The sequence below is a fragment of the Hyperolius riggenbachi genome, chromosome 6 (assembly GCF_040937935.1).
Source record: "Hyperolius riggenbachi isolate aHypRig1 chromosome 6, aHypRig1.pri, whole genome shotgun sequence".
NCBI classification, from domain to species: Eukaryota; Metazoa; Chordata; class Amphibia; order Anura; family Hyperoliidae; genus Hyperolius; species Hyperolius riggenbachi.
In genome coordinates this window covers 130,442,953-130,468,948 of record NC_090651.1, presented here as the reverse complement: position 1 = coordinate 130,468,948, position 25,996 = coordinate 130,442,953, and the positions used below count along the sequence as shown (strand labels likewise).

General features: G+C 45.5%; 1 protein-coding gene across 2 annotated transcripts in view; it reads right to left on the bottom strand.

Moving 5' to 3' along the window:
- Positions 1–25,996, bottom strand: part of LOC137521109 (dimethylaniline monooxygenase [N-oxide-forming] 2-like) — an 88,932-nt gene that overhangs the window by 38,774 nt on the left and 24,162 nt on the right. For both annotated transcript variants that reach the window (XM_068239913.1, XM_068239914.1), the window contains exons 2-5: positions 20,687–20,822; positions 19,907–20,095; positions 17,100–17,262; positions 13,577–13,719 (exon numbers count right to left, since the gene is read on the bottom strand). In XM_068239913.1, coding sequence (XP_068096014.1) covers positions 13,577–13,719; positions 17,100–17,262; positions 19,907–20,095; positions 20,687–20,818 — 627 coding nt within the window. In that variant the 5' untranslated portion in view covers positions 20,819–20,822. The remainder of the gene's footprint in view (positions 1–13,576; positions 13,720–17,099; positions 17,263–19,906; positions 20,096–20,686; positions 20,823–25,996) is intronic.

Sequence of the window (25,996 nt, the reverse complement as noted above, 5' to 3'; positions counted from 1 at the left end):
CCATGTTAAAAACTATTTCCCTTCCGAGTTGTAGCAACTCAGGGGAGATACGTAATTCAGGGTCTTGAGAAACCCCTCTGCGCAGCCACAACCATATTGACATTACAGTCTATGGAGGCACCCAAGTCAGGCACTGTGTGAGTCAGACATGGCGCGAATCAGGCGCCGAGATGACCTGATCTGTCCCCCGTCCCCAATCGGGTATGCAGGAAATGATGGTTGTATTCCAAGATAAGAAGATACAATTTGGAAGGATACAATTCTGACCTCCCATCAAAGGTGTACAGTAGCCAGATAATAGGAAGCACCCAGGAAAATATAAAATATTTACAATCAGTTTAAAAAAGGAGGCAATTATTGGCTTAACTACAAAGGATGTGACCTTCCAATAGAAAAAGATAAACAATGTTCATTAAAGTACAATAAAAGGAAAGGGTTTTGTGAGGGTCACCTTGCTTCCTCAGTCAATAGTGTACCAGGGGTTGTGCTGGATAGAGATGGCCCGAACGGAGAACTTGTTCGCGCGAACTTAGCTGGTTTGAGTTTGCGGTGAACCGCGAACACTGACAGCGAGTTCGACTCGCCCCCTATACTACATCATTGGGCTAAACTTTGACCCTCTACATTACAGTCAGCAGACACATGGCAGCCAATCAGGCTGCACTCCCTCCTGGAGTGTCCCCCCCCCTATAAAAGGCAGCAGCTAGTGTTGGGCGAACATCTGGATGTTCGGGTTCGGTGTGGTTCGGCCGAACATGCCCCTGATGTTCGGCATGTTCGAGCCGAACCCCGAACCCAACCCGAACATGTCCCTTTGGGGCCCCTATAGGGTCCCAGCATAAAAGGAGAGCATGCCCCGAGCGCGGGGGGGGGGGGGGGTCGGAAATGCCCCCACCCCTCCCCGCTAAGCTCTCCCTTCTGCCGGTACCCTATAATTAAATTTAAGTGCCCAAAAGTACCTGAGGAGGAGGAGGGCAGGAAGAGGGAAGCCGGAGTTCTTGGGCACTAGTACCATCTGGTGCTTCCGCCCTCTCTTGACGCACTTCCTGTTTACATTTGAAGTCGCGTCAAGAGGGCGCAGAAGTACCGCGATGACGCGAAAGAGGGTACGCGTCATCTACATGATGACACGTACCCTCGTACGCGTCATCGCGGTACTTCTGTGCACTCTTGACGCGACTTCAAATGTAAACAGGAAGTGCGTCAAGAGAGGGCGGAAGCACCAGATGGTACTAGTGCCCAAGAACTCCGGCTTCCCTCTTCCTGCCCTCCTCCTCCTCAGGTACTTTTGGGCACTTAAATTTAATCATAGGGTACCGGCAGAAGGGAGAGCTTAGCGGGGAGGGGTGGGGGGCATTTCCGACCCCCCCCCCCCACGCTCGGGGCATGCTCTCCCTTTATGCTGGGACCCTATAGGGGGCTATGTTCGGCCGGACACGGCTGTGTTCGGCCGAACAAAGAAGGCCTGTTCAGGTTCGGGCAGCGTGCCCGAGCACCCTCCCGAACACCATTAGGTGTTCGGGGGGTGCCAAACCGAACCCGAACAGGCCAAAATCCGGGCGACCCCGAACAGTGGCGAACGCTGTTCGCCCATCATTAGCAGCAGCGTCAGCCATGTTTTCACTCTGTGTGCTACTGTATTAGTGAGAGAAGGGAGTGACATTGGAGAGATAGGGAAAGCAATAGTTAGGAGGTCTGTTAGCTTGCTCCTTGCTGATATTGGTTGATGAAAAGCACCCCAAAACAGCTCTTTTGAGAGCTAATGTTCTTCTGATGTGTTTTTTGTGTGTGTGCCACTGACACCGCATATACAGCCCTGTCTGTCGCAGCTGGCCCTTGCTAATTGCTGTACTGTGCCAGGCCCAGCACATTCAGTGCATACCTTTCACCTCCTCTGTGTAACTGCACTTTGCATTATACAATACCACCACTAGTCAGTGCATACCTTTTCCCTGCACCTGTGTGACTGCACAGTTGTATTATAGCAGCAGTCACTGCATACCTTTTCCCTGCACAATTGTATTATAGCAGCAGTCAGTGCATACCTTTTCCCTGCACCTGTGTGACTGCACAATTGTACTATAGCAGCAGTCAGTGAATACCTTTTCACTGCACCTGTGTAACTGCACATTGTATTATACCACCAGAAGTCACTGTATACCTTTTCCCTGCACCTGTGTGACTGCACAATTGTATTATACCACCAACAGTCAGGTAAAAAAAAATGTGTTCAGTACCTCACCTTTATCAAAATGAATTAGGCATGGATCCCGGAGGGCTACTGCCTTCCCCAAGACTAAGTCAGTCCCCACACAGTATCTCCGCCTGCAGACTGCTTGACTGCCTTCTCCGCCACCACCAACAGGGTCCAGGACTCCAGGTGGTTTCCTGAATTTTTATGGCCACTGCTGCTAGCAGCGGCTGCTGCTTCCAAACATAATAATTTTTCTGGTGCGTGTACATGCCTAATTTTTCTGGCTGCACTGCGGCTGCAGCAACAAAACAAAAGGCATGTACATGTGTCAATTCCCCTTCGTGATCGATACCTTGCCGTGGTGAAGGGGCTTGCGTATCACAATGAAGCAATGACCTATATGAGTGTGTTGGGGGGGGGCACACCCAAGATAATAAGGTTGATGTCTCATTGCAGACAGACCAAATTCGATCAGCTGGACAGTCACTGCTGTTCTGTCATTGAGCTACCTCAGCCCGACCATATTTTCTTGAAAACCGCTATCACCTGCACTCTCGCCATGGTGCACACCAGTCCAGCACGGCCACCACTACACAAACAGCTGTTTGCGGTGTGTTACACAGTGAGTCTGGTCTTTCAGTGTGAAGCAGTACAATACTTACACTAACTGCTGATCCATGTATACACATGCAAGATGTTTTCAAGCACTTTAGGCTTCCAATTTAGCAATGCAATGTGATTTCTTCCTTTTAGGGATTATAACCCTGCTGTGCGTCAAATCCGTAATTTTCCAGGGGGACTTTTGCCATGTATCCCACTCCGCCATGCCCCCCTCCAGGTGTTAGACCCCTTGAAACATCTTTTCCATCACTTTTGTGGCCAGAAACAGTGTTTGTTGTTTTTCAAGTTCGCCTGCCCATTGAAGTCTATTGCAGTTCGAAATATTTGCAGGTTCGCAAACGTTTTCGGAAGTTCGAGTTCGAGGTTTGCGAACCAAAAATCGAAGGCTCAAGCCATCTCTAGTGCTGGAAATTGATATGAACCCTTCTGTTAGGGCCTATTTCCACTACACGCGGATTCTGGATGCAGAAAACTGACTCCAATGAATGCCTATGGGAAATCTGCATTTAAAAAGTCGTGTTTAGTGGAAGCAGGCCCATAGGCATCCATTGGAGTCAGTTTTTCTGCATCCAGAATCCACGTGTAGTGGAAACAGGCACTTACCACAATTACCTCCACTTTTATATTGTTTGAAATATTTTATACATTTCTTGGTGTCTCCCGTTTCCCAGTCTGACACAGGAGCTGCCTGCTGCAAGAAATAAATAATGGCTTGTCTACAGCAGTCAGGTTCTATGTCAAACAGATGTGAGTCTGACATAAGTTCAGTTTGCAGTGGACAACATTGAAAAAAGTAGTAAAAAAAAATAGGCGAAAAATAAATATTTAAATTAGGCTGTTTTATCACTTGAGTCCAATTTCCAGAGAACTAAAGTAATCCATAAATTTGTCTTAAAGTGTGCCTGAAAGGAAAAAAGTGCCCCTACTGGATACTTACCTAAGTAGAGGGAAGCCTCTGGATAATCCAGAGACTTTCCCTTGTACCCCTCCACTAGAGATGTTTTCAAACTGTTCGCGAACAGTTATGGGCAGCCTGGCTCTGTACTACTTCCGGGTCGCTAGGTCCCTCAGTAGTACGCAGGCGCTGGCCCGGCAGAGTGCATCCATGATTGCGCACCTGTGGCCGAGCACGCTCGGCACGAGCGTGACGTCACATCGTGACATCATACACATGCACAGAGCATGTCCGGCAACAGGTAGAGTTGGCTCAAACCTCAGATTTTAGGTTCGCGAACCTCAAACATGCGAAAAAAGTTTGCGAACCGGCGAACTTCGTGATCCTCAATAGACTTCAATGGGCAGGCGAATTTTCAAAACTACAAACACTGTTTCTGGCCACAAAAGTGATGGAAAACATGTTTCAAGGGGTCTAACCCCAGCAGTGGGGCATGGCGGAGTGGGATACACCCCAAAAGTCCCGGGGAAAAATCCGGATTTGACACACAGCAGGGTTTTAAGGGCAGAAATCACATTTTACTGCTAAATTGGAGACCTAAAGTGCTTTAAAATATCTTGCATGTGTATACATCAATCAGGTTGGGCTTGATTCAGAAAAGGATGGTAACTTAGTTAGCACACCTAAAAGCCCCTTAGCACGCCTAAAGCTCTTTAGGGCAATCAAAGTTTTGCGTGCTAAAGTAGCGCGCGCAAAGTTTAGCGCTGCACGGTGCACGCAAAACGTCATACCGGGTGTGATTAAACCATCGCGCTGGGTGCACCTAAAACGTTTCCCCCAGGTGCGCCCAAAATGTTGCACAGTGCGCCATTTTAGGTGCACGCGGTGCACCATTTCGCATGCACGGCTAAACCGTGCGTGCGATCAATAAAAGCTTTGGGCGTGCTAACTGCTTAGCACCCTAGTTAGCACGCCCAAAACTTGAGTTAGCACCCTTAGCACTCTTTTGTGATTCGAGCCCGTAGTGTAATAAGTGCACTGCTTCACACTGACAGACTTAACTCACTGTGTAACGCACCGCAAATAGCTGTTTGTGTAGTGACAGCCGTGCTGGACTGGTCTGGTGCACACCATGGCGAGAGTGCAGGCGATGGCGGTTTTCAAGACCATATGGCCGGGCTGAGGTAGCTCAATGACAGAACAACAGTGACAGTGTCACGCTGATCGAATTTGGTCTGTCCACAATGAAGCAACAACCTTATTAGCTTGGGTGTGCCCCCCCCCAACACACTCATATAGCCAGTCATTGCTTCATTGTGATACGCAAGCCCCTTCACTGCGGCAATGTAACGATCATGAAGGGGAATTGGCACATTTACATGTCTTTTGTTTTGTTGTTTAAGCCGCAGTGCAGCCAGACAAATTAGGCAGGCATGTACACGCACCGGAAAAATTATTATAGCGGCCACTGCTAGCAGCGGCCTTAAAAATTCAGGAATCCACCTGAAGTCCTGGACCCTGTTGGTGGTGGAGGAGAAGGCAGTCTAGCGGCCTGCAAGCAAAGTTGCTATGTGGGGACCGACTTACTCTTGGGGCAGGCAGTCACACGGCGTGCAGGCAGAGATGCTGTGTGTGTGGGGAATGTCTTCGGCCAGAGATGACACCACTTGCCTTTCAACATCACGATACAGTTTGGGTATCGTCTTTTTTGAGAAATAATTGCGGCATGGTATCTTCCACTGCGGTGTGTGGCTTTGCTTTTGTGTGCTGCTTTTCCTCAGGTGGTCATCCCATTGCAGTTTGTGCTTTGTAATCATGTGCCTTCGTAAGATAGTTGTCCCTATGGGGGTCTTGGTCTTTCCACGGCTCAATTTTCGGTGGCAGAGAGTACAGATGGCATCGCTCTCATCTGCGGCAGACACAAAAAAATTTCCACACCGCTGAGCCCTGGAATGATGGCACCTTGGTGATGGCTGCCAACGGAGTGTTAAGTGGGGTTCCAGAATCAGAGCAGGAGGAGGAAGATATGTCACGCTTCCGTAGAGAAGCTGAGGAAGATGAGGCGTTTTGTGTTAAATAGTCAACTACGTCCTGACAATATGATGGCACGTGCCTTCTTCTGAACACTGTACTTTGGTCGAGGGCTGCACAAAATCACGACAGCACGACCTCGACCAGACCTGCCAGGTGGCCTGCCTCTGGCTCTGCCTGTAGTTTTGTCCATATTGGGGGGGGATGAAGTGAAAGGTATGCACCGACTGGTATAATGCAATGTGCAGTCACACAGGTGCAGTGAAAGGTGTAAGGACTCACCGGTCAGCGGTTCCAGTGCTGGCTCGGGCGGCTCTGATGACGGAGCGCGGCCACGAGCTTCCTCCTCCAATTCCCTTTGGCGGCATCCCCAGCATCCCTGCGGCGGTGAACGAGAGTGGGCATCCCTTCTGTGTTCCTGGGTGGGCGGGCACGCGCGGCTCAGAGCCGCTCTTATACTCTCCGACGTCGGCAATCATGGTGTCAGTTGATAGCTTAGATCAGCTGACACTTAGGGAGAGATGATCCTGTGTGCTGATTGGCCAGTTCCTTCTCTGGGCTGGTCTGTGATCTTTCCACCTGTTTATAAGCTCTCTTCATTCAGTTGCTCACGGCCCGTGATAGTAATCAGTACGCTGGTGCTGGGCACTCTGTCACGCTACATATATGCAGTGTTTGCGATATACATCTATCCTTTAGACTAGAGTTTGTCAATTTCCTGATTTACTGTGTATGACCCTTTTGCTACTCCTTGACCATGACTCTGTCTCAGCGTATTGTACCTCAGCCATCTGACCACCCATGTATGATCCTAGCCTGTTTAACGACCTAGACTTTGTCTCAGCCCTTTGTACCGCAGCTATCTGATATCTCGTATATGACCCTAGCTTATGTTTTGACTACGAATAATCTGATCTTCTGTGCACACGTCTTATACCAAGCGTGACAAAAGGTATGCAGTGACTGCTGGTATAACAATGTGCATTCACACAGGTGCACTGAAAAGGTTGCAGCGACTGCTGCTGATATAACAATGTGCAGTCAGTCACACAGGTGCAGTGAAAAGGTTGCAGTGACTGCTGGTATAACTGTAAGACTTGGTGGTGTATTCTCCACAGTCAGCATGCAGCGCATGAGCTGACGTGAAGAAGGTACACACACTAGCACACGGAAACAGGCTATCCCTAGTATAGTGGAGGGGAGGACTGACTCCAATAGGAGATTGTGGCGCACAGAGCCGGTGCAGATCCGACAGCCACAAACAATACTTTTGCGATAACGTCTCAGTGCAAGGTAGCGCTGAGCGCATAAACCAAAACAGAGGAGATCAGGACAGGTAGACAGAATGAACGCTTGCTAGCTAGCCGCTACTTGGTGACAGCAAGCGTCCACAGCAAGACAGACTGGAATGAGGCAGCCAATGCGTTGCAGCGATGGCGTACCTCACAAAGACAGGACAGGATAGTCAGGAAATAGCAGGATCAAGATAGATGAACGTAACAGACAAATATACAATAAGTATGTTTTCCTAGCGTATTACAATTACAGCTATCAATGAAACTATTTGTAACGTCTGACTAACATATGTATATATCGGCAATGAACCGATATATGACATAAGCAGGAACACTGACTAGGACTGGAGTAATACAGGGAACAGGACTCAGAAGGATTAGCTATCTCTTCGCAGAGATGAACGCAATCCACAAACGGTAACAGAACAGGATTCAGAAGGATTCGTTATCTCTTCGCAGAGATGAACGCAATCCACAAACAGAACCAGGAGCAGGATAACTAACTCAGCACGGGTGATCACGATACGCGCAAACTACCAAAACGTGCTGGAAAGCTGACTAACTGCACACAGGATATAAACAGTTCGTGTACGTATACATCAGCGACACTGATGTATCAACGTAACACGAATACAAGGAAAATAATAAACGTGCTGGTATGCATATATATTGGCAATGAACCAATATATGATGCAAAGACCAGCAAAGTATCTTTAGAACAAGAAACACGATCGGGGGCTGAAGCAACAGCAAGACAGGCTTAAACTGAAGCTATGATAACCCGAGGAGTCCTGCAGGAAGCAGATCTTTATACTGAGGTCATCCAATGGGAGCAGACATGCAGATTCCCACACAGGTGAATGATAATCAGTCACAAGCTGACAGCAGGGAAAGGCAGACAAAAAATGGAAATGGAAAGAGATCAGAACTGCCTGAGCTACAGCACTACTACTGCCAGCAGCACCTGCTGCAGCAGCGATCATGACAGTACCTCCCCCTTAAAAAGGCGGATACCAGACGCCTCTCAAAACTGACATTCCCAAGGAGACAACCTAACTGATAATTCATGATGACCGGGACAGCCCGGAAAGACCAAATTCCAGAATCAGTCATCACAAGACTGGACCCATCAGAACCAGAACCTACAGAACCATGCCCATCAGTACTACAAGTCTCAGTTTGACACCCATCAGAACCATGATTTCCAGAAGAAAGCCCCCCGAAGCTCTCTGAGCGATACCCACTGCCTTCCAGGGACCGTCCAAAAATGCCAAAGCCTTTGCAATGCCCACCGGAACTGTCTTTACCAACACAAAACCCACTGTTGAACCAGTCCAAGGTACCAGGACAAGCTTCCTCAGAGATCTCCCAGAACACTTTAAAGCTCCAAAGAGATCCCAAAAGGTCAGAACGCCCTTTAGGCTCACATGGAGAACTATCAAGAATCCCCATGGAACCTATGGCAATTCCCGAGTCAGGGTTACAAGGACAAACATCAAGATCAGGGCTTTCAGGGACCAGAACCATCTCTGGGCATGCAGGCAGACTGGCAACATCAGAACATGTCTCCCCTAAGGAAGCACCTGAGTACGCTAACACCTTAGACACACTTGGGCATTCTGGCACACAAAGCACATCTGGGCACGCCGGCACAAGAGAAACCTCTGGGCATGTCAAGGAACTGTGAACCTCAGGGCCAGCCAAGATAGGACCGAAACCAGGACTGGACAAAAATTCATCATGACTAGACTTCACAAGCACAGGACTCTCACTAAAGAATGCAGGAACAGACTTGGATGTCGCTGATTCTAGCAAGGTTATTAACAAATCAGGTTCAGGGGCATAAACAAGACAGGACAAGTCTTCTGATGTATGAACTGAGCTAGATAGGGATTCCACAACTTCCTCTGGACTGGACAGAGACTCATCTAGTACCTGGGATTGGGGCTCCAAAGTAGCTGCAAAACAAGTCAATATTACAGCATCCCCCACTGAACTGGGAAAATCTGAGGAATTCCCTGGACAGGAAGGGAACTCCGAAATCTCTGCCACACCGGCCAGAGAATCAGAATTTTCCAAGATACCAGGCAGGTTTTCAGGAACACTTACTAAATCAGACTGAAATTCTGAGACTTCTGTTATTGTGACCAGAGAATCAGAATTATCCATGTTACAGGGCAAGACTTCTGAAACATTCAGAGGACAGGGCTGGAGTTCCTCGGCTGTTACAACACTGGAGAGGGACTCAACAACATTGGTTAAAACAGACTGTGTACAGGGCAAGGTATCGAAGACACTTGCTGACGAGGACAATATTTCAATGACTTCTGCTTCATCAGACAAAGATTCATCAAGTTTATTTAGAGTGGACTATAATTCTAAGACAGCTGCTAAACAAGTGAATATTGCTGCAACACCCACTGAGGTAAGCAGTGCCTCAGAGTCTTCTGCTAGAGGGTTTGAAGTATCCAAAGTACTGGGTGAAGCATAGGACTCTGCGACTCCAGCTTCACTGGACAGGATCACTGAACAGTCCATATTTCAGGGCAAAACCATGGAAGCACCTGCTGGACAGCATAAGGATTCTGTGACCTGAGCTTCATAGGAGAGATCTACTGCACAATTCATGGTACAGGGCAAATTTACTGGAACATTTTCTGAACAAGGTAATAATTCTGCGATTTCAGGTTCACATAGCAGATGCTCTGAGCTATTCACGATACAGGGCAAATTTACTGGAACATTTTCTGAACAAGGTAATAATTCTGCGATTTCAGGTTTACATAGCAGATGCTCTGAGCTATTCACGATACAGGGCAAATTTACTAGAACATTTTCTGAACAAGGTAATAATTCTGCGATTTCAGGTTCACATAGCAGATGCTCTGAGCTATTCACGAAACTAGAGCGAGGTGTAGAAACAGGAAGATCAAGACACAATGTTTGCGCATCTGAATCACCATTCATTTGTAAAATTGGGAGATTCAGATGCTGGGGTTCTGAGGTCTCCAGGCAGGATTGCTGGGACTCAGAAGATAATGTAATGCATCTATTGGCATCTGCTGGATCAGACAGGAGTTGAACTTTATTAACACAGGTAATTTCTGCAGAAGTGTTTGCAGAGGCTGTCATGTGTCTGTTGACTGCGATGTAGAGGGTCAAAGTTTAGCCCAATGATGTCGTATAGGGGCGGGTCGAACTCGCATAAAAGTGCGCGATTCGGCACGAGCGCGAATAAGTTCGTGTGCAAATTGTTCAGGCCATCTTTAGCCACAGGCACGAGATCAAGGATGCGCTCTGCCGGTCCAGCGCCTGCGTACTACTGAAGGACCTAATGACCCGGAAGTAGTACAGAGCCAGGCTGCCCATAACGGTTTGCTGCCAAACTGATTGCACACATCTCTACACGCGACGCCACGCAGGTCTGTTTACTTGAGCAGCACGCACAAATTTAAAAAAAAATTGTAAATTACATTAACAATTTTTTTTTCTAAAATATAAATATCTTTTGAATAAATAACAATGCCCAAGCTGGTCCGTTCAATTGAGCGCGCATGCAGCACCTGCACACCTAAGGACCTTACAGACCTGTTACCACCCAATCGCACATGGCTGCATGGTTGTGTAACTAGTTAGCATGGTGAAGTTAACAAATAGGCCGACCCCCAAAAAAATTAGAATGCACACTGAGCCAGTCTGGTGAAACTTGTAGCACCCTGGTCTGTTAAATTGAGCCAACATGCAGCACCACACACACCTAATGGCCTTACAGACCTGTTAGCGCTCAATCTCGGTAAATGCGGTGTTTAGTCTGTCAGTATGAAGCGGGCATAACCCTTATATTACCACTCTGGACATTTAATCTATTGCCTTTCTTTATCTATCTCTTTATCTTTTGATACCATGCTGATTGTATATATTTGCATGTTTTAAAGAGAACCCGAGGTGGATTTGAAGAATATTATCTGCATACAGAGGCTGGATCTGCCTATACAGCCCAGCCTCTGTTGCTATCCCAAACCCCCTAAAGGTCCCCCTGCACTCTGCAATCCCTCATAAATCACAGCCACGCTGCTGACAAACAGCTTGTCAGAGCTCGCTGTGTTTATCTCTATAGTGTCAGTCTGCTGCTCTCCCCGCCTCCTGCAGAACTCCAGTCCCCGCCTGCATCCCTTCCCTCCCTGCTGATTGGAGGGAAGGGACGGGGGCAGGGACTGGAGCTATGCAGGAGGCGGGGGAGCATCTGAGACTGACACTACAGATGTAAACACAGCCTCACAGCACGGCTGTGATTTATGAGGGATTGCAGAGTGCAGGGGGACCTTAGTGGGGTTTGGGATAGCAACAGAGACTGGGCTGTATAAGCAGATCCGGCCTCTGTATGCAGATAACATTCTTTAAACACACCTCGGGTTCTCTTTAAATGTCTGTATATATTGTGGTGTACTTAGCTAGATAGATTAGTCAGGCTGTTATATATATTTGTGTCCCTCTATTCCTGGGTTGTCTGTACATAGCGTGCTGGGCATGTGGTTGCATCATATTTGCATTGTCAGTTGTATGCACTATCTGGTTGCAATAAAACTTTTATTTGCACCTTATTCATTGGTCTCAGTATCGGTATTGCTGCAAATTGTGGTCAACCCCTGTTCCTCTGTTCAGATTTGTGACAGAAGTTCTGTCCACTGGCTGGAGTAGAAGGCAGTCCTTAAATATTCCATGTGATAAACAAAATGCATCTGGTGAATTGCAGAATTGTAGGGCTCTGCAGAGCCCTCTGCTGGCGGCACAACACAAATCCCGGGTAGTCCATGCCAATACTGCCACCAACAGGTAGGAGAAGGGCGTGCATGGTTTTTAACAGGCTTCCCTTAAAGTGTGCCTGACAAATAGACACCAGGCACCATCCAGGTGTCCTCTGCCATTTCCTCTGAATAGTAAGGGGGTGTCCAGTATGATGAGGTCAGCGTGGAACTCCAGTGACCGGAATGAAATAAAAAAACATAGAAACAGATCAGAAGCACCAATAGTGTAGTATTTTCACAAAAGGGAAATTAAATCCTCAACAATACTATTTACAAACACCAGTTGGTTTTAGGCAACCACTGTTTAGAGCATGTGGAGAAAACTATCTCCACTAGGATTCAAAGTCCTCTTCCGGACTTGGGTCACACTCCAATCGAAAAGGCCCACTGGAACCATTGGATAACTGTTGCAGTGTTAATCATTACAAGGGGACTAGACAGGGTGGGAGGAGGCACCCCAGTGTGAGCATAAGCTACCAATTTGGTAGTTCATAAGGAACAGTCTTACCTCAATATGGAGGGTAAACAATCATTTATTGGACACCAGAAATAACGCGTTTCTCCTTACCTGTGCTACAGAGATTAAAGACACATTGTTATTAACCTGAAGAAGTGGGTGAAAGCCGACAAATGCTTTGTTTGGTAGTGTCCAATAAATTATTATTTAACCTCCATATCGAGGTAATACTGTTCCTTCTTAACTCCAAAATTGGTAGTTTACACCTACACAGGGGCGCCTCTTGCCCCTGTAACATTTCCTCTGAATGAAAGCCTTCCTTTTCTCAGGCATAATTGTGAAGGACAAACCTTGACCACCCGGTCAGCATTTTCAGGGGTCATAGCAGACCGGCACACAAGGAGCTTGTTTGGCGCTAGGGATGCTCATTCGGATTCCGCGGAAATGCAATTTCCGAAATTCCGATCGGAAATTGCATTTCCGCATCTGAATTCGGAAATCGGTAATGCAAGTGCGTTAGGCGGATTTCCGCCGGAAATCAAATCGCGGAAATTCCGCCCGACTTTAACATTGATTTTCTCAAAAACTATAAGGTCTTTTTGAAAACTTTTTTTTGCATCTTGTTCAGAAGATTCTGTTTAATCCACCCTGAAAATTTAGTGTTTCTAGGACTTAAGGGGGCTTTGCTATTAACCGCTAAAGTCGGCGGATTTTTACTGTAATGTAAAATGCTGAAAATCTGCTTCTGCCTATTTTCTGCATTTACATTAGAGGAAAAATCCGCCGACTTTAACGGTTAATAGCAAAGCCCCCGTACGTGCTAGAAACACCAAATTTTCAGGGTTTATAAAGCAGAATCTTCTAAACAAGATGCAAAAAAAAGTTTTCAAAAAGTCCTTCTAGTTTGAGAAAATCGATGTTAAAGTCGGGCGGAATTTCCGTGATTTCCGGCGGAAATTCTGCATTGGAATGCGGAAATTGGTAGCGGAAAGCGGAATCGGTATTTGGCAATGGCGGAATGCAGAATTACCGCGTAATCGGAAATTGGCATTTCCGACCATCCCTATTTGGCGCATAAGAAAATGTGAAAAATTGTTTAATTCCAATTGGAAAACAGCAGGATCCTGTTCAAAAAACTGTAAAAGTTGAGCTGAACAAAAGCAGTAATTATAATTCTCTTTCATCTGTAACAGTGAAACATTTCAAGCTACAGATACAGCAACAATTTAGAAAATATTTAATCCTATTTCCAAAAATTACAATGTGACTGATATATACCTGTGAGGCTCTTGTACAAAGGTCAGTTGAAATATCAACTCCAGTGTTTCCCATTCCAACAATCAGCACTCTTTTATCATCATAACCTATTGGGGTCTTGTATTCTTTGGCATGTCGAACACTACCCTTGAAAATCCGAATTCCTTTTTAGAAACAAACAATATATTACATTTATTTTACAGAAGTAAAACATTAAAGTGACATGTATGATACTCCAACACAATGAAAGGTTATGTTTGGTGTAAACTGCACATCTAAATGTTCAGTGGTTCTAGAAATTTCAGGAGATGGTAGTGTATCTGAAACTGAAGTAAGCTAAGCTCCTGAGCTTTGTTCTTGCTCAGTGAATTTATCCATTACACTTAATTAGAAAGGCTTGAAAGATCCAAGGTGAGGAACTTCCTTGTGCCAATGGGAGACTTTTTTCTGATGCTGGAGCTTAACATCAGCTGCAATATATTTGCTTCAACAGTACAATATCTTCCACATAGAACTTTGGAATAGTAAATAGTTTTGCTTTGAAATTTTTACTGGAGGTATCCTCTGATCATGTTTTATAATTTTTAGTTTATATTTCTCATGTGCATTTAGAGTCACTAAACACTTCCCACAGGTTTTTACCCCTTTAAAAACCAGAGCACCTTTCACATCAAGCTTCTCCCATTCATTTGCCAATAACTTTATCCTTACTTATCACACTGAAATGATCTATATATTGTTTGTTTGTTTTTTCACCACAAATTAGGATTTCATTGGGTGGTACATTTTGCTAAGAATTATTTTATTGTATATGCATTTTAAAGGTAATAAGCAAAGAAAAAAAAAAAGAGAGAAAAATCATTATTTCTCAGTTTTCAGCCATTATAAATTTTAAAATAAAATGTGTTATGATAGATAAAACCCACAAGTTTATTTGCTCACTTGTCCTGGTTATTACAACATTTAAATTGAGTCCATAGTATAATGTATGGCAATAATATTTTATGTGGAAATAAAGGTGTATTTTTTCTGTTTAGTATTTATTCTATACCAATAATTACAAGCCTTTATTTACAAAACTAACAGTAATATACCCTCATAACATATTAAAAAGTCCCTAAGGTAACTATTTATGTTTTTCTTTGGGGGGGGGGGGGTTATTTTGGTAACTATGGGGTAGGGGTGAAAGAGGTTTAAAAATTAATTAAAATGTATTTATTTTTATGTATAATAGTGTATGTGGGTGTAGTCTTACTTTTTGGCCACAAGATGTTGCCACACTTAATTCCTGTGTACAGTGAAAAGTACACAGGAAGTGCTATGTGTCTGTTTTTACTTTCACCTTGTGAATGAATGCGGGCATCTTGCTGATGCCAGCTTTCATTTATTATAGGCATTGTGATCTGCTTTGGGAACAGCTGTCCATTCACTAATCACTGACCAGCAGGATGTTGACAAAAATGATTGGGATCAGTGTGGTTATCATGAGTGCTTCTGTAAATAAACATCTATGCATATCTACGCCCCCTGGGGCATAAGTGAAGTTAATGGGCATTTTTAAAAAAAATCTGAATCAGGGCCCTTTTCCACTAGCAATCGCAGTCACAAATCACAAACGCCATTGATTGCGATTTTTCATTAATTCTGTTATGCGATTGCAATTGTGATTCTTCATTTGCATTGCATTATCACTCTAAAAATCGCTCTAGAAAGCTATTGCGATTTGCGATTTCCAAATCGAATTGCTATAGTGGAAAATACTTCTCATGATTCCTATGATAAAGTAGCAACCCTAGCAATTTAAAAATCACTAGCGATTTGCGATTTTGCGATTCAGCTGTGTAGTGGAAAAGGGCCCTTACAGTTCTTAAAGCACATTTGAACTAGCATAAAATATTGGATTTTTACTTACCTGGGGATTCTTCTAGCCCCACGCAGAGTGTTTTGACCCTTGCCGTCCTCTGGGTCTTCCTGCATACTGACTTCAAGAATTCTTGTTTTTACTGATGGCTAACGCGGTACAACACTCTACTGCTAGTAATTCAGCTGAATACTAGCACTAATCTAACCTTCATCTCATGCCCAAGAATCAAACATCATTGTTTTTCTTAGTACATTTACTTCTAAAGGGGGACATGAAATTTACATCAGATGTTGGTAACAACCCAGGTAGAACAAAAAAAAAAAATCAAAACAAATAGGTTCATAAATTAAGTTTTGTCTAGTAAATTTGAATCACAATGCTTACTAAAATGTATTTAATACTTGGAAGAAAAGCCTTTGTTGGTAACAACTGCTTCGAAATGCGTCCTGTATGAAGAAAGTAGCCACATGCATTGCTCAGTTTGGATTTTGGCTCATTGTGCACGGGACATTATAGGAAGCAAGCCAGAGTGAGGCCAGGTAGCTATACAGGCAGTCCCCGACTTACGAATGCTCGACTTACGAACGGTAAAGATTCGGTGGGAACAAGTCAAAATGTTTTTTTTTTCAAAGTGGACTTAAAGTTTTTGAAAAAAATCAATAAAAAAAATTCAAAATATAAACGGCTTTTCAACTTGTGACAGCAGGTAGAGGGGGCAATGGTGACACAGAGGGGACACTGGAGGCACAGGGGGGCACACAGGAGGTACAGTGGACAGAAATGGCACAGTATTCTGACTTAAAGAGAAACTCCAACCAAGAATTGAACTTTATCCCAATCAGTAGCCGATACCCCCTTTTACATGAGAAATATATGGCTTTTCACAAACAGACCATCAGGGGGCGCTGTATGACTGATTTTGTGCTGAAACCCCTCCCACAAGAAGCTCTGGGACTGCGGTACTTTTGGCAGTTTGTTACAATGTAACAAGGTTCACAGACAGGAATTAGCTGTTTACAGCTGTCTCTAACAGCCAAAACAGCTAGCAGCAGCTACATAACCTGCCCACAGTAAAAATGTCACCATGTAATAAATGTCAGAATGTAAATCGGGGAGAGGAAAGATTTTACAATGAGCAAACACTGACTAAATCATGTATACATAATTATTATAAAAATGAAGCACTTTTTTTATTGCATTATTTTCACTGGAGTTCCTCTTTAAGAACACATTCAGGTTAAGAATGAATCTAGAGTCCCGATCTTGTTTGTTAACTGGGGACTACCTTGTACATGCTAAAGCACGCTCGTACACACACTCTGCATTGGGGGTGATGGTGACACACTAGGAAGTTGGCCAATCAGCAGGTCATTAGCTCCTGGCCTATTTTTCAGGGTAAAGTTGGGGTCGGCGTATACGTGTGAGGTCTTATCCACATGTATATACAGTGTTTGTTTTGATTTCTTTGTATGTGTGGATTACAATACTTGTGTTACCGGCATCTATGGTAAATTGCATCTCAAAAGCCCCATTAGAAATACAGTATATTTACAGTAGTGAACAAATATTGATGCTGTATCATGACATCCATCTAGCTTCAATTATTTATTATTTTAGCTCTTTGCTAAACACTGATTTGCAGCTTTAGAAATTTGAATAAACAGATATACAGTATAATACCTGGAAGTGTATCCATTGGCATGTTAGCATCCGCATATTCACCGGTGCATACTAAAACTGCATCAAAGATGGCCGTCCTTCTTTCTCCTTTGCATTCTGTGGTAACTTTCCACTGACCAGTTACAGAAAAGTTAGCGTCCTTCTCCACCTGGCACACCGCTGTCTTAATATAAAACACAAGTAATATTTTTACAATGTCCAACAAATAATAAAATGCAAATGTAAAAATATATCAAGTAATAATTAATAAAACATAATTCAATTGACAAAATTGGAGGCCACCATCCTATACGTGCGTTGTCAGCTATGCTCTTGTTGCTGGAGTTGACAGTTGTTGCATGCAGTTTGTCATAGTTGTGACTGTACAGTCACCACAGACACAGCACAGGCTCTGATTTATTAAAACTGAAGATTGGAGTAAAGTCTGTGTAATTCAACAAAACTATGTTATAGTTATTTACCATTTGAAGGCAAAGGTTTGCAAGCTTTATCTCCGTCACATCAGGTCTTAGTAAGGGTTGCTAACACATTAGTGGAATAGCAGTCATGCAGTCATAGTTATGCATACAAGTGTGCATGCAGTGCACAATGTTCATAATAAATTAAAGTATTCCTGGATTTATAACAAAAAGTTCTTACTGCTGGCATGAGTATGTTGCTGTGCACAAATGCCATTTAACTCTCCATTTCACAATCCTTATGGTGTCCATACATGGTACAATTTTTTCATTTTTTTTATTAGATAATTTCTTTCAATTATTCCTTAGATCGAACATAAAGATTTTTCCAACGTGTCCAATCGGATTTTAATTGAAAAATTTGGATAATTGTTCTTTTTTCTTGAACAAAAAAAAAGATTTTTGACTTTCATTCAATTCGTTCGTTTTGGTCGAATAAACTGGAAAATCTGATGTTTTTATTGCACCGTGTATGGGCACCATAACAGTGATCTGATATGACACAAGAAACTTTTTCTCCTGCTTTGCAAATAATTGTTAATAATTACAGTCCAGGCTTGCTGTATCACACGGACTCTTCAACGCTTTCTAACATTAGTAAATCAGGCCCAAAGTGTCCTGAAATGTAACAGTAACATTCTGGCCATTCTCCCAAATGACCTAACACTAAAATAAAAGCTCTTGGCTGGAGTTACACTTTAGGAAGCTCTGCAGACTTTGGGTCATACCCTATTCAAGGTGATAAGTAGCTAGTAGATGTGAGCTACTTATCACCTTGCCATCGCGCGAGGATTACCGGCAAATCCTATTGTCCATATCCTTCGCGTGATGGCCGATTGTTAGGGAGCATTACTCAGGCGAAAGCCTGAGCGATGCTCCCTTTTACCGGGCGATGGGAAATGAGGTTTACGCTGTGGTGCTGTCCTTCAGTACCACGGCCTCACTCCCCACACATGCGCAAACACGGCGAACATCCGCCGCCTTCTTCTGCCGCAGCATCTGGGGGTCTCCTTTAATACCTTAGAAGCCCCCCACGTAGCTCTGCCAGGCACCCCTGTTAACATACATACCGCCACTGATCACCCGACACCTCTCGCTGCAAATTCCGTCGCGTAATTACAGTGTATCTAACACTGTAATTACTGTCCGCATAGGAGCCTGGGCAAAGCATCTTTGAATCTGAAGCTGGGGCTCCCCATTGGTCCGCTGTCTGAACCAATAAAATGGCTCAGATAGCAGACCAATGGGGAACCCCGGTTGCAGATTCAAAGATACTTTGCCCAGGCTCCTATGCGGACAGTAATTACAGTGTTAAGGTGGCCACTAATGATCTAATCTTTTTCATCCAATCTTACCATTTCTATGTAATATAAGGTAACTGCCTGAAGTATCCATTATATCGCCCAAGCGAGTTATTTTTCGCCTGGGGGGGGTCTAAAGTTTAATAAGATTAGGCGATACCCCCATCGCCTAAGTTAAGAACTTGCCAGTGCTTAGCGCTGGTGAGTTCAGCAATAGGATATGGCCCCTTGTATTTTTATATTGATTTTTCCTTTTTCACACAGTACCCTGTTCTGGTAAAAAGTTGAGTGAACGTTTTTATTTTTTCTTGATAGGTACTGTATACTGTGATGGTTTTGAATGCAGAATTACTGTATTGAAAATAATGGCTGTTATTCGCTGCTTCTTGTCATTTTCCCTGTTACTGCTGCACTGTTTTTTGGTTTCTTATGTACCGCCTATGTGGACTTTGTTTACTCTGATGTATTGTGTTACTGCACAGTGCACTTTGCTATTATTGAGTATTACACGGTACAACCATGAAGTCCTTTATGTTTGCTGTATGTGCCAAAAGCAATTCTGGGAACGCTTCTGTCTTACTTGGCAAATAAATTATTCTGACAATTAAATAATAAAAGTGGGTATCCTAAATAATGTATTCTATAATATGCTTGTACAGTGCCTCTTTAATTAGTACTCTTCACGTAATTCTGTTTTTTCTGCACTGGCTGGATAGTGTACTGGTGAATGTACTTTTTAAGGGCACTGCCTCTGACATAGGAGACCAGGGTTCAAATCTCAGTGCTTCCTATTTTAGTAAGCCAATACCTTTTTAGTAAAGAGTGCCTGGGCAAGTCTCCCTAACACTGTAATGACTGCAGCTCATAGAACAAATAGTCGGCTCTAACACTTAGGACCCCTGCTGGGCTTCAGCCACCACAGTGTGGCTCACAGACAACTATAAGAAAGCTGTCATGAAATGTTGAGAATCAACAAAACTACAAAGTAACAACATGATTATAAAAAGTGGTAGCTAAAGTTTGAGTTTAAAAAGTGAACTAAGCTTACCTTAAATTGAATGTATTTTAGCAGATTGAAATTTTCAACATATAACTTCAAGTATTTAAAGTATTTGTGGTGAGGTTGGTAATTTGGAAAATGAGCAGGCATTGGAAAGTCACTGAAAGATGAGGTTTCTTTAGACACATTGGTGACCAGTGATTTGTAGATGCTTGCTCTGCCATCCTCCACTTCATCCTGGAATGTTTGATGATTTGACTTAATATGTATATATAACAGAAACATAAAAAATGATCACTGTTACTAGCTCTATATAATATGTTTTACATTTAAAGCGGATCCGAGATGAAAAACTAACTATAACAACTAACTTGTCATCTAAAGTTTAGATAGTTTACACAGCAAATCTATCTGCACACAGCTTCGATAGTTTATGAATATTTATTCCTGTGGCTGTGATACAATGAGGGCAGCCATGTTCTGTTTGTCACAGGCTGAGAGCTGGAGATGCTATCAGCTTGTCTGTGTTTAAATTCAGTCCCCTCTCATCCTCCATCCTCCCCTCTGCCTCTGAAATCTCTGGCTAGTCACACCTCCCCCTGCCTAGACTGAGCTCCTATAAGCTCTTGCTACTGTCTGAAAATGCCAAGGCACTGTGAAAAGCTGTGGGCGAGGCTTGTTTAGTTTACAGGGAATTAGAGTATTAAAACAAAAAAAGTATTTGGCTTGAAGAATGCCCTATAAACTATATGAAAGGAACACAATTGTGCAATGAGCAAAAGTTTATCTCGGATCCACTTTAAGGAACATTTATAGATGAAAACTTACTGTGTATTTCCAGAGGCCTCCAATGTCATCACTTCTTTCAAAGCATGTAGGGTCCAAACCTTCCTCTAAGCAAACTTTTATTGCAGTTAAGCCGCTAACTCCAGCTCCAATTACTGCCACAGTTTTAACCATGGTTCTGCGACAAAAGAAAATGTATTATGAGGACAGTTTCATTGTTATTGGCACCTCTTGTGAAAAGTACAGAAGTGACTTTTTTTAAAGTGGAGGTTTTTAAATGTATCACTTCTGCTAATTTTCCAAAAAGGATATCCCGCTGGCCGCTACACCAATTGGCAAGGTAAAAAATCCAAGGCTTAACTTAGAACATCAAATGACACAAAGAAAAAGTTCACGTGTATCGGAGCTCTGCATGGCTCAATCATAGCTTGATTAAGGAGCCATGCAGAGCTCTGATACACATGAGCTTTTTCTGTGTCATTTGATGTTCTAAATAAAGCCTTGGCTTTTTTTTATCTTGCCAATCGGTGTAGCGGGATATCCTTTTTTGGAACATTTGCTTGGAGACGTTTGGATCCCTGGCTCCCCTTTGGCTTTGCAGTGGTGGTTGCAGCGGCTCTATCTTCCATTGCTATCACTTCTGCTGTCTTAAAGGGAACCTGAACTGAGAGGGATATGAATGTTTCCTTTTAACCACTTGCCGACCGCGCACTCATACCGCGCGTCGGCAAAGTGGCAGCTGCAGGACCAGCGACGCAGTATTGCGTCGCCAGCTGCAGGCTGATTGTCACGGACGGTTGCGGGGCCGCAGGCGCGTCCTGTAACCGCCCGTGAAGAAAAGCGATCGCACTCGATTCTCTGCGTCGATTGCGCTTCAAATCGATAGAATCTGGATTTATTGTGTAGGAGGTCTGCAGTCCTTTCTTAGCAGAGGAATAGCATCACCTTAACTGCAGGATGGCTCTTTTGATATGCTAATGAGCCTGGGCCCAGAGAGTCCCTGGCTTCAAGCTGTGCTGATGGCCCATCCATCAGGTATAAGGTGACAAACACCATGACAGAACCAATTTAGAGTGAGGAAACTCAGACACTCCGACTCCTTTTCCCAGCAGGGAGCCGACATGTGGCTTGCTGCTGCCAACTTCAAAGAACCTTTGCCTGGGAATGACCTGGTATAAATCCCAGGGGTCTCTCATATTCCATAAATTGCTATATGTATCATATTTTCTGTGTTGCCAGGCTGGCAGACCCTCCAAACTAACAGAGCAGGTAGGGCCCTGCCTGGCGTTGGTTCTGAGAACATTTCAGAACCTTCTGAGGTAAAGACTGCCCGTTAGGCAGTCCAACAGTGCCCTAATGGTACCACAGGGGTCCCACCCCTCATGTTTGGTATCAGACTGCTGGGTACATCGAGGCAGATCTGAAAATATTAGTAAATCTGCCCTGACCTGTACGGTTCTGTGAGATAGAGCCCATATATGGGTAGATATGATTTCTAGCCCCAGTACAAGAGGAGGGCTCATCTCATCTTTGAAGGAGGTGTATAGCTCCCCGCCCTCACTCCCTCCTACTGAAGCAGGGGCATAAGAATGGCTGAGGACCCAAACTCAGGGTCCTCCACACTGAACCATCTTGCACTCATCAGATGCCAGCTTGAGGATATGCTGGTATCCACCTGGTCTGAACTCTGAACTCTGGACTTTGAAACCAAGGACTTTATGATTCTTCCCACAATAAGGACATCTTTCCAGGAACTAAGTATTTTTCTCCCTTCTTTTATTTTTCATACTGGCTATTACTGTTTAATAATTGTCTGTATATATTAATTATTTATATTGCGTGAATTAACGACTTTCTCCAAGTCATTCACTTTCCGCTACCCTGCTTATCAGCACACACAGAAATGATCCCGGGTCTCTGAAGATACGCTACTGTTTGTTTGTTGTTGGCTAGACAGAATATCGTGTGTTTAACCGTTTTATTCGCAGGATTAGTCAGTCAGTTAGTGGGCCCCACGGTCCCATGATAACCGCGGTGGTGGCAGTTTACTCTGAACCAGTGGGTGAAGTGGTAATCACCCGTGTCTCACAGGCTCCCTTCTGAGTTGTCTGCGGCTAATTCTTAACGGTTCCTGCGCATTGACTGCGACCAGAGTTCGCACGATCTGTGCGCTGGCACCGTTTAGAAGGCTAAGTGCGGTCAGCCACAAGGGCTCCTGTGACAGTGTTAGGCAGCGGTTGGGACCTGTGTTGTGCTGAAAGTATCTGCGATAGCGCTAGCGCTATCGAGAAACGAACTAATTCGTTGGTGTAGCTGGAAGGCAATATATTTTTTATATATACAGAGAGACTGTGTAGCCAGTACCCCTTCCCCAAAGTTTTATTTTATTTGGCATGGAAATGTCCGGGAACTACCAGAACATGTGCCTAGCAGACCTGGAAAATCTTTGCGAAGAGAGGGGCATTGGCATCCTCCGCAAGACAAAACGGGACCTGATAGCAGACTTGTCCAGATGGGATGCCCAGCAACTGCGGGAGCCGGGAGTGTCCGCTGAGGTGGATACCAGCCCATCTGACAATCAAGGGGAACCAGAGGCTGAAGATCTTAGGCGTACAGAGGTTGAGCATCCTGCGGGCCCTGTTGCAACAGTTACGCCAGAGACTGTCAGTATGGACCCCAATCCCAGAGTTTCTGACATTACTCGCCCGGAACTGGCCAGTACTGGACTGTCCATGGGTGCTGACCCGGTAATGCAGCAGGCATTACAAAAGCTGATGGAGACTGACCTGGACAAGTACATGCAGTACATGGAAGCACGAGAGGAACGGGAGCGCCAATCTGCCGAGGCGCGGGAGAGACGACAGCATGAGCTCAACATGGCAAAGGTTCAACAGGCCAGCCGGAGTTCACCGCCCAGCCTCCCTGCTGAAGGAGCTGCAGCCCCCGTAAGTGCAAAATTTAAATTTGCTAATATCGAGAAAGACACAGACATTGACTTGTTTTTGCGATCTTTCGAAAAAGCATGCCGTCAGTATCGTCTGTCCCAAGACCAGTGGGCCAGACATCTGACACCTTTGCTGCGCTACAAAGCGCTTGATGCTTTCGCAGAATTGCCTGCGGAAAAGGATAATGATTATGCTGCTATAAAAGACGCTATCATTAGTAAGTACCAGCTGACGCCAGAAGCCTATCGGAAAAAGTTCAGGGCCTGGCAGAAAAAGTCTTCTGATTCGTACCGAGATGTGGTCAGCAGCTTGCTCACCACACTCCGCCAGTGGACGCTAGGCCTCACCAAAGGGTCTTATGGCGTCCTGGAGGACTTGATAGTCCTCGAACAATTTCTGAACATTTGCCCTGCTGATGTACGACAGTTTGTGTTAGAACGCAGGCCGGCTTCAGCCACTGTCGCTGCAGACCTTGCTGAGACTTTTGCAACTACCCGGGTGGCTGATCCCCGCAGAACTGTCCCATCCAGCTGGAGAGGAGGTCAGCCCAATACCTCGGCAGACCCTCCTGCCCCTGTGAGCCGTCCGCCACAGAGGCCACCCAGCGCAGCTGCTGCACCCAGGCCTGCAGCGCCTGGAGAGGTCACCTGTCACTACTGCCGCCAGCCCGGACACATGAAATTCGACTGTCCGGAGCGGAGACAGACACCACCAGCACCTGGATCATCTGCATCACCTGCACCTCACCCACAGCAGAGGCAGCCCGCCAGCGAACCACAGCCTGGATCATCCGATTTTGTCCTGTTTGCCCGCGGAAAGGAAATCCGCGACCGAACCGACCAGCAGCAACTTGTTAGAGTGAACGGCAAAGTTGTCACCGGATTTCGAGACACCGGAGCTGACATCACGTTAGTTCACTCACATCTTGTGCCAAAGGAGAGCATCAGCTCCAGCCGATCCCTTGCCCTTACTGGAGTAGAGGGCACCCTTTTCCACATAGCCCACGCCAGAGTGAAGCTGGATTGGGGAGTGGGAGGGGTCCACGAAAGGGTTATTGGGGTTATGAAGGATCTCCCAGTCCCTGTGTTGCTAGGGACTGATTTGGGCAAGCTTGTGTCCTACTATGAACCTGCCACGACCGCCTTGTCGCTCACGGAAGGAGACGGACTCTCCACCCACCACCAGGTACTTTATACACTTGGGGGAGCACCAGGGGGAGGTGGGTTAAATGTGCCCAGTTCAAGGGTACCCGGTTCAATAGTGCCTGCTTCAAAGGCACCTGAGTTTGATGTACAGACTGTCTGTTGTGATGATGCTGTAACTGTACCTGAGTTTACTGTACAAACTGTCTGTGATGAAAATGTTCCTGTTACTGTTATAAATGCTTGTGACAATGATGTAGGTAATGCCAATATGTGCCATTCTGACAGTGTACCTGTGCTAGCCATACCGCGCAGCTGCACTGCTCGGAACCCGAGCTCAGAACAGGTGGAGGGGGTTCCGGCCTCCTCCCCCTCCTCTGACCGCAGGGATGAGACCTTTCAGCCGCTGGCCTCGTGTGACATGAGCCAGTTGGCTGAAACTGACAGCGCCGTATTCTCAGCCGCACTACAAAGTGACCCAAACCTGGAGGTGCTCCGGCAGCAAGCCGCTGAGCCCCTCGCAGACGGGGCCGCTTTCAAGGTGTACTGGGAAGGTGGGAGACTGTACAGTGAGTCTGTACAGCCCCCTACCGGTAGATCACACGCGAATACCAAATGGCTTGTGGTCCCGAGTGCGTTCAGGGGACATGTGCTGAAATCCGCACATGGTAATCCTCTGACAGGGCACTCGGGTGTCCGCAAGACACTTGCCGGTATTCGGAAACAGTATTATTGGCCCCGGATGAACAGGGATGTAGCGAACTACTGCAGGGCATGTGCCGTCTGTCAGGAGCTGGGAAGGTCCAGGGATTCCCGCGGGGTTCCCTTGGGTCCACAGCCACTTGGCAGGGGAACCCTGCGTGGGCTGGCTGTTGACCTAACCAACCCACTGCCCGTTGTCAGCAGTCCCGGCAGACACCACGTCCGACTGCAGTGGCGCAAACGCCCTGTCCAGAACGGTCCATGTCGGGTCAACCCTGAGGGTAGCAGGCTGCGACCGGTCCAGGGGAACCGAGCCACAGGCTCCAATAGGTTTTCCCGCCGCACCGTCAACCCGAGACCCGTCAGCCAGGTTGGCCGACCCGCAGCGGGCAGCCGACCCCAGAGCGCCAACGGGGAACTAGATCAGATCTCGCAGGTTAGCGGCAACGACACACATCTTGCTGATGAATGTCTATCTGCCTTCTCCCCAGGGAGGGCTGTCACGGTCGGTTGCGGGGCCGCAGGCGCGTCCTGTAACCGCCTGTGAAGAAAAGCGATCGCAC